Source organism: Eubalaena glacialis, chromosome 4 (genome assembly GCF_028564815.1).
Source record: "Eubalaena glacialis isolate mEubGla1 chromosome 4, mEubGla1.1.hap2.+ XY, whole genome shotgun sequence".
NCBI lineage: Eukaryota > Metazoa > Chordata > Mammalia > Artiodactyla > Balaenidae > Eubalaena > Eubalaena glacialis.
In genome coordinates, this window is record NC_083719.1 from 113,958,982 (window position 1) to 113,967,846 (window position 8,865).

The following is an 8,865-nucleotide window of genomic DNA, read 5'->3' on the forward strand; positions in this document are numbered from 1 at the left end:
CAGATGGCCAAGAAACACATGAAAGGATGCTCAACATCACTAATCATTAGAGAAATGCAAATCAAAACTACAATGAGGTATCACCTCACACCAGTTAGAATGGGCATCATCAGAAAATCTACAAACAACAAATGCTGGAGAGGGTGTGGAGAAAAGGGAACCTTTTTGCACTGTTGGTGGGAATGTAAATTGATACAGCCACTATGGAGAACAGTATGGAGGTTCCTTACAAAACTAAAAATAGAATTACCATATGATCCATCAATCCCACTACTGGGCATATACCCAGAGAAAACCATAATTCAAAAAGACACATGCACCCCAATGTTCATTGCAACACTATTTACAATAGCCAGGTCATGGAAGCAATATAAATGCCCATCGACAGATGAATGGATAAAGAAGTTGTGGTACATATATACAATGGAATATTACTCAGCCATAAAAAGGAACGAAATTGGGTCATTTGTTGAGACGTGGATGGATCTAGAGACTGTCATACAGAGTGAAGTAAGTCAGAAAGAGAAAAACAAATATCGTATATTAACGCATATATGTGGAACCTAGAAAAATGGTACAGATGAACCTGTTTGCAGGGCAGAAAATGAGACACAGATGTAGAGAACAAACGTATGGACACCAAGTGGGGAAAGCGGTGGGGTGGTGGTGGTGGTGTGATGAATTGGCAGATTGGGATTGACATGTATACACTGATGTGTATAAAATTGATGACTAATAAGAACCTGCTGTATAAAAAAATAAATAAAATAAAATTCAAAAATTAAAAAAAAATGGGCAAAGTATTTGAATAGATATTTCTATACAAGTGGCCAATGAGCACATGAAAAGATGCATCACTAGTTATAAGGGAAAAGCAAATCAAACCTACCACGAGATACCACCTTATACCCACTAGGATGGCTATAATCAAAAGGACAGATAATAACAAATGATGACAAAGAAGTGGAGAAATTGGAACCCTCATACATTGCTGGGTAGAAATGTAAAATGGTGCAGCCACTTTGGAAAACAGTTTGGCAGTTCCTCAAAATTTAAACAGCATTACCTTATGACCTAGCAATTCCACTCATAGGTATATACCCAAGAGAAATGAAAACATGTTCACACAAAAAACCTTTATATGAATGTTCATAGCAGCATTATTCATAATAGCCAAAGAGTGGAATCAACACAAATGTCTATCAACTGATGAATGGATAAATAAAATGCAGTATATCCATGCAAAGGAATATTATTTGGCTATAAGAAGAAATGAAGTAGAACTTCCCTGGTGGTCAGTGGTTAAGACTCTGTACTTCCACTGCATGTGATGTGGGTTCGATCCCTGGTGGGGGAACTAAGATCCCACATGCTGCACGGCATGGCCAAGATAATAATAATAATAAAATAAAAATTAAAAAATAAAAAGAAATGAAGTACTGATACATGCTACAACATAATGAACCTTGAAAGCATCATGGTAAGTCAAAGATGCCAGTCCCAGAAGAACATATCATATTCCAGTTAGAGGAAAAATCCAGAAGAGACAAATTTATACAGTAGAGACAGAAAGTAGATTATTAGTTGATTAGGCTGGGGGAAGGGAGGATAGGGAATGGCTGCTAATGTGTACAGGGTTTCTTTTGCGGGTGATGAAAATGTTCTGAAATCAGATTGTGGTGATGGTTGCACAGCCCTGTGAATATACTCAAATCCACTGAGTTGTACACTTTCAATGGGTGAATGGTCTTTGCATTTCTGCTGAGTGCTCCCTTTGCAGAGGAAGAAAGGTGTTGGTCTGGGATGAATGAGGAGGGGAGCAGGGTAGGAAAGGAATTGCAGGGCTGAGACTGCACAGTATCTTCCTGCCTCAAATGGGATGGATGGGCAGAGAGGGAGAGACAGACAGATGGATGTGGACTGGTCAGCTTTCAGGCCAGAAGCATCTGGGCTTGGCTTTGGCCAGTGACATTGTGCCCTGACCTGGAATCTCCTGGGCACAACTCTGCTGGGGGCCTGGCAACCTGGACAAGGCAGCCAGGTTGTTGAGACTGACTGTGTTGAGAGCCGACACCCTCCTGTGGGTCAGATTTAAGAATGTAGCTCTTGAGTCAGTTACCTGAGCTGGAATCTTGGCTTTTCCACTTGTGAGCAGTGTGCCCCTGGCAAGTAATGTAACCATGTAAACTTTCTGGGCCTCGTTTTCCTCATCTGTGCACTAGGCATAATTGCAGACAATAATTCTACACCTACCCCATGGGCTTGTTGTAAAGATCCAACTAGATATTGAACAAAACATCATTAACTGAGTGCCTGGTACACAGCAAACAATAAATGTTAGTCCTTCTTTTTCTTCTTTCTCCAAGGTGACTTCTAGATAAATCTCAGCTCCTCTGGCACAGGAAGGAGAGCAATGACAGGGCACCTCATCACAGGCAGGCCCTGAGAATCCTGCTTTGAACTGGCTGCAGGGGTGCATCCAGTGGGTAATGCCACCTTTGCAGAAAAGCCAAGGGAAACCGCCAAGCTCTGCTGGTGACTAAGCTGTGACAGTGAGTTGCAGCTTATCTCTCTGCCCATCTTCTCCGGCAGCTGATTGCATCCCCAGGTTGTGTTCTGAAACCATCACCAACCACCAGCGTCTGTCCTTGTTGTGATGCCCGTGTGGGGTGAGCATTGCTGAGGGGGCGGCTTCCAAGGCTGCAGGCTGTAAACCATGTTGTATAATGCGGCACAGCTCTGCGTCTGGGGCCAGTCATTCAGAAAACCTGGATGGAGGAGAGGAGAGGAGAGGAAAGGAGAGGAGAAGGCCCTGCTGCCATGACCTGGATGCCACGGAGGGCTGTCCAGTGAGCCACAGAGGTCTCCGGCCCTCCTGGAGGTGCCCAGTGCAAAGAGAGGGCCCCCCTTTCTGTAAGTGGGGCCAGAGCTAAAGAAATGCCCACAAATCCCTTATCATAATGTTGAAATCCAAGCAGCTCTGAAAGCCCAAGATTTGTTGAGACTCATTTGGTTGCCAAAGCTGACTACCTCACGCGATTGCTCCTCTGTTTTTTGCAGACTATTAATGTGTTTAATTACAGGATCCTGCCCCAGGCCCTGCTATGGAGGTTGTGTAATGCATGAAGTGTGAATTATGTATTCTCTTTCTAAACAGCTAAACAGTTTGAATTCTGAAAGCTCTCTCGCCCCCAGGTTTTTGGAAAATAGAATGTGGGCCCATATTATTACGAATCTTTTTTTACCGTCAGGCTGTAGTCAGCGGGAACACAACACAGACACGATATACACAGAGTAAGAAAAGAGCAGAATGGAGAGAGCAAAGAGTTTGGAATCAGAGATAGCTGGGGTTGGATCCCTACTCTAACTCTTACCACCCGTGGCACCTTGGGAAGGTCACTTAACGTTTCTGAGCCTTAATTTCCTCATCTGTAAAACAGAAATAATAATACCTACCTCCTACGGTTTATTAGGAGATTAAATGAGATAATGCATGCTTAGTATGTATAGAGTAAGGGCTTAATAATTACATGATTAATATTAATAAATAATAGTAAATGTGTTATTTGACAGACCATTTTCTCAGCGCTTTGTCCATGGGAATCCACAGGCCAGCTAGGGAGCCGGCACAGCAGCCACGGCCGGACCCTGCATTCGACCCACCCTGCAGGGCAGGCCTCCGGTGCTGGGAGCTGGGTGCCAAGAGGGAGGGCACTGAGGACACTTAGGGGTCAGACTCTGAGTCTCAGGGAGGAAATAATATAGGAGATGCTGGGAGATACTCATAAAAACAGTAATAGCTGGAGCACGAATTCTCATGCTATGAGAGGTCCTGAGGAAACCTCCTCGACAGAACTTATACCCCACTCCCACCCCCCTGCCACGTGATGTTTTCCCTTTTCTCGGGAAGCCGATGGGTCAACAGACTATGACTGTTGTCTGTCTGTATGGAGGTCTGTGTCCCCTGCAACATGCCTGATGGCCTTCAGCACTGAGGGAAGACAAAGTTTAAACCAGTGAGCAGAAAGCCTCTGAACTTAGAGATCCAGCTTGTTGCCCTTTGATAGACATGTCACCGTCAGTTAATCACTGAGAAACTTGGCTCTTTCTGTCAAAACTAAGACTAAAATAATTATGATTGGATGTACCCATGGACCCACCATTTCTGCACCAAATAATAAAACACTCCCCTGACCTAGGCCCCCTTTGCTAAAACTCCTCCACTTCCCCTGTGCGGGAGGGGCATGGCTGCAGGTGGAGGGCGAATTTCGTGCCACCCCCGTCACTAATGGAGCTGCACAGCTACAGGGACCACACTGCCCATATCATCAGAGAACCTCACCTCTGGCCAAGGCCTGTTTGCTGTGCAGGTCACATGGATATTTCTTGACATTGTAACCGACAGAAGTGCCTTTGAGCAAATCCCTTTGAGGAATCCTGGCTCTGGGTGCTCTGAACTTTATGTATTATTGACATCAAAAGTACCAAAGGATGGTCTAGCCCCATAGGGAAAAGCAATTTTAATTTTACCAGTACCTAGAAAAATACTGCCCTTAGTAGATTCCTCTAAACCAGCAGCCCCCAGCCTTTTTGGCACCAGGGACAAGTTTCGTGGTAGACGATATCCCCACGGACGGGAGTGTGTGTGGGGGGCTGGGGGATGGTTCAGGCAGTAATGCGAGCGATGGGGAGCGATGGGGAGCGATGGGGAGTGATGGGGAGCGGCAGATGAAGCTTCGCTCGCCTGCCGCTCACTTCCTGCTGTGCGGCCCTGTTCCTAACAGCCCCAGACACGGTTCACGAGGCTTCAAGTCTGTGTTGAGGATAACGAGTCTTACTGTTATTACAGGAGTATTTGACCCATCAGCCCATTGACAGACTTGTAGCTTTCTTTGTTCTGAGCATCAAGGAACAAATAAGCACCTAGAGACCAGACTGAGTTTTTTTCCAAGATCTGTTTATTCCAAAATAAAGACATAAAATTTTAAACAAACTATTAAAGCTGATTTTGACTTAGCATGGCTTATTTGATTTTTTTAATTGCAACCACTTAAAGAGGAGGCTTTCTAAATTCAATAAATAGAATAAATAACATTTCAGCTTCACACTCTGCCTCTCATCCTTTCTTTCTGGAAACTTTCCAGGAGAGTCTTCAGAAATGTCATCATATTGCCTGCTGTGGTTTGGTTGCATGGCTGTTCACAGGAGAAAGACTGTTGGGATAAAAGTTGACAAAGGCAGAGTGACTAAAACAGTATGGAACCCAGCAGCCCCAGGAACCACCCTGCCCAGAGCCTGGTGAGTGGACGGGGGGGGGATGGTCAGTGGGGATGGGGGTGTGCTGGCAGTGGGGGACTTGAGGCATGGAGCAAATGGATGGGGAGTCGCTAACATTTTGTGTAGGCGGCATAGGTGGTTGACTTTGAAGTAGGATTTCAGGGGTCTGCTTGCGACACACACACACACACACACACACACACACACACACACATATCAAGTGGCCCTAAATCTCTAAATCTCCTCATTAGAGGAAACCTTCTTGGGGTGCTTTGAGGCTTAAAATTTTGTTATTGTTCTTTCTGGCTGTCCTTCCAAGGTCATTTTATAGTACAATGGCTAACAGCGGGATTTAGGGGTCCCAGAGACCAGAGTTCAAACCTCAGCGCTGCCGCTTATTAAATATGCAGCCTTGGGCAAATCAGTTAACCTCACTGAGCCTCAGTTTCCTCCTCTACAATGTGAGGGTGGTAAATCTGACAATTGTCATTAAGGTAAGTATTCAATGAAACAGTATATATAAAGCATTTAGAGCTGCATGCTGTTGACGGCAGAAACCCCCGCAGTTCAGTAGCTGAGTGAGGAGGGGCCCTCACATGGTGACGGTGATGAAAAAAGTTCACTCCCTCCCCTCTCCTCCAGCGACCAGGGTGTATGCTCAAGAAGAGGACGCGCTGATGGACATTTAGGGCAGATGACAAGCTTCCACCTGGATGTGGATGTGGCTTCCTTTAAACACCTCCTTGGCCAATGGAAAGAAAACTTTAACTTACAGGCCAGAATATCCACTCGGCAAACTGAATCTCTAAGATAATTTAGAACTGTACGGGTTACAGCCCTGATTCTCTAGATTTTAGCTTCTAATTACAATCAGGCTAGATTCTTTCATTATTCAAGAGGTGGAGAGAAGTAAAAGCCAACATAAGGGTGAGTGTTTTTTAAAGTGAGAGGGAACAATGAACCATCCGGGCAGATCTCACTTTAATTCTCTTGCTCTGATTAAATTTCTTATATGTCCCTAATCAACCTTGAACTACCAGTTCCAACCTTATCACCCTTTCTCATTCAGATGGAGTTGGCATTGACATTCACACAAAAATAACTAACCAGAGCACATCACAGATAAAAACACACTCACTCCACACTTGTTGTTCTGGAGAGCTTCAACTGTTTTCTTCACCCGATTGAAAATCAGCGGGAAACTTGTTTTCACTGTGGTGTTGGTCATCTGCGACAGACCCTCTTGTAAGCATGCTGTGGTGCAGTTGTCCTGGTAAATAACAAGGATTTAGGAAAAGAAACACTCAGAGGACAGCTTTGAGTAGGAATCACAAAGAGAATGCTTTTAGAGGCTATTTTAATTTAACCAATGTAATCTAAACTTGCATTGTTTTTTAGACAGGTCCCTTGCCAGGCTAGGAAATGACCTTCAATATTTCAAGGTAAGGCCCTTTTCCCACAGTGACACTCCCTGAAGATTTCCAGTATGTTGCACCCCAGGGAACATGAGGCCTGTGGACCCCAGGAAACAGCCAGTGCTGAGTCTACTTTTCAAAGGATGCTCCCTTGTTCCAAGTCTTGTCATAGTGAGTTTGAAAGTACAGAGAAAGGAAAAGCCTTTTCACACCAGCCTGATGGGATATGCCAGTTGAATACTGCCATTGTTTCAGCAGTAGCTAAAACCATGGATTAAAAACTAAGGGAATGGGCTGGGCCATAAATGTGTGGTTCCTCCTCAGAAGTCATAATATGCTCTTGTCATCTAATAGATGGACTGTGGTAGGGTGTGACACCTGACCTCAGCTGTGGTGAAAAGCTCAGGTTCTCCCAGGCCTGGCTTGTGAGAGAGTCAAGCACAACAGCACCTTGGGTAGGTGCTGCTTCCTCACCTTAACCAGGAAATTCCTGCCACGCTTCCTCTCTGCCAAAGTGGGGCATGACTCCCTGGAAACCCTTTTCACTTTCCCTCCACCCACAATCTCAGACACCCTATCCTCCTGGAAGGCAGGCTTCAAACCTTGCAATAGCCACTCTAAATCAGCTAAACAGAAGGATAGGGAGGGAGGTAGGGAGAAGGCAAAGTATGTAGAGAGTTTAGGCCAGAGGAAGGACAAAAGGATGTCATTTTATTTACATTGTTTTGCAACCCTAGAGATACCAGCAAATGGATTAGAAAACAGTGTGATATGAACTATATCATTTGTTATATTCTCAGTCCCAGTTTGATTTAATTGGGCACATGGCCACTAATCTAAAAACACATTCAAGATTCTTTTTTAAATATCGAAAAGTGTTCAGACTTCTCAAGGAGACTAAATGCAAAGAAATGTATATATCAATAGCATAGAATTTCAAGATTTTGAAAGGTTTTTAAAATTGTTACTAATCTGTAACAATTATAACTAAGTAACAGTTTCTTATTTCAGATATCAAATAGAACAATTAATTTTGACTTAAAGGCTTTAAAAAAACATGATCAAGATTATTTTCTTTTACTATACTTACAGAAGGAATGGGCAGACACAAACAATCAGTTACCTGCGAAAGAGAAATTTCACAGTGAAGATTCCAGATGTGAAAACTAAAATTAGTTTGGAAAGATCTTAGAAGAGCATTTACTCACATTGGTGCTGCAGCTGCAGTTTGAAGGTGGATGTTTCTAAAAAAGTAAGTGGAGAAACAAGAACCCATGGTGAGTGGTGCATTTTTCATCCTCTTATATTTCACTTAAATTTTCAATAATTGCCTTTCCCGCTGGCGCCCCCCTCTGCAGATTACCTGCAGGTTGTTGATGAGGTACTCGACATCCTTGATCCCTGTCAAGGTCAAACACCTCTGGCTGGCCGCGGAGCAGAGGAGCAGGGCAGAGGCAAGGACCACGGCCAGGAGCATCTTGACAAGGGGCTGGAGCTTGGCCTTCAAATGCCTTCAAATCAAGTTGTATTTAAAGCTGCCCTGCAAACATGGGAAAACCCTGACGTCAAACTGATACCAATGCCCACTTTTTCTCTGTAAATTTGGGCCACTTGACATTGAAACAATATTTGCGTGTATATATATCTCAAACTGAGTCACTTGGCAAAGACTATGTTACATTGTCCCACAAAATACCATTCCTCAGAAAAGACACTTTTCAAAAAGTTGGGTATCAAGATGCTGCAGGAAAGGTTAAAGATCTTAAAACAATAATTTTTTTTAAGGCAGAGATTCTGGTTGTGAGAGTGAAAATACTTTCCATGAAAGCCCAGGTCTGTATTTTCCCCTTTTTACTTTATTGGAAATGCTGATATAATAGCCAGTCACTGGTATTCTGACGAAGGAGGGCAGGGAGGATGAGAAATAGTGCAGGAGAGCGGTTCTGTCATCAGGGTTTTTGCAAGCTCAGTCTCATCATTGCTACCTCAATCTTACTATACTTTACTCCCAAATCTTAAACTTGTCTTCCATGCTTGGGGCCAGATTCCCTACCTCACACAAATGCTTCCTGGAACAAGTGACTGAAGGAGGAAGTCTTCAACTTAAGCACAAGAATGCAGCAACAGTGCCCGTTAAAACTGGCCTGGAGGATTCCTTAGTGTCTTTAGGGAA

The 8,865-nt window shown here is 43.9% G+C and overlaps 1 protein-coding gene across 1 annotated transcript; it reads right to left on the reverse strand.

The window, feature by feature from the left end:
• Positions 1-5,102: 5,102 nt before the first annotated feature.
• On the reverse strand, positions 5,103-8,169 carry IL9 (interleukin 9). The gene is made up of 5 exons (XM_061188206.1): positions 8,056-8,169; positions 7,901-7,936; positions 7,783-7,815; positions 6,416-6,547; positions 5,103-5,213 (listed from the first exon to the last, which is right to left on the reverse strand). The coding sequence occupies exons 1-5, from the start codon at positions 8,167-8,169 to the stop codon at positions 5,103-5,105; spliced, it is 426 nt and encodes a 141-aa protein (XP_061044189.1).
• Positions 8,170-8,865: the final 696 nt, after the last annotated feature.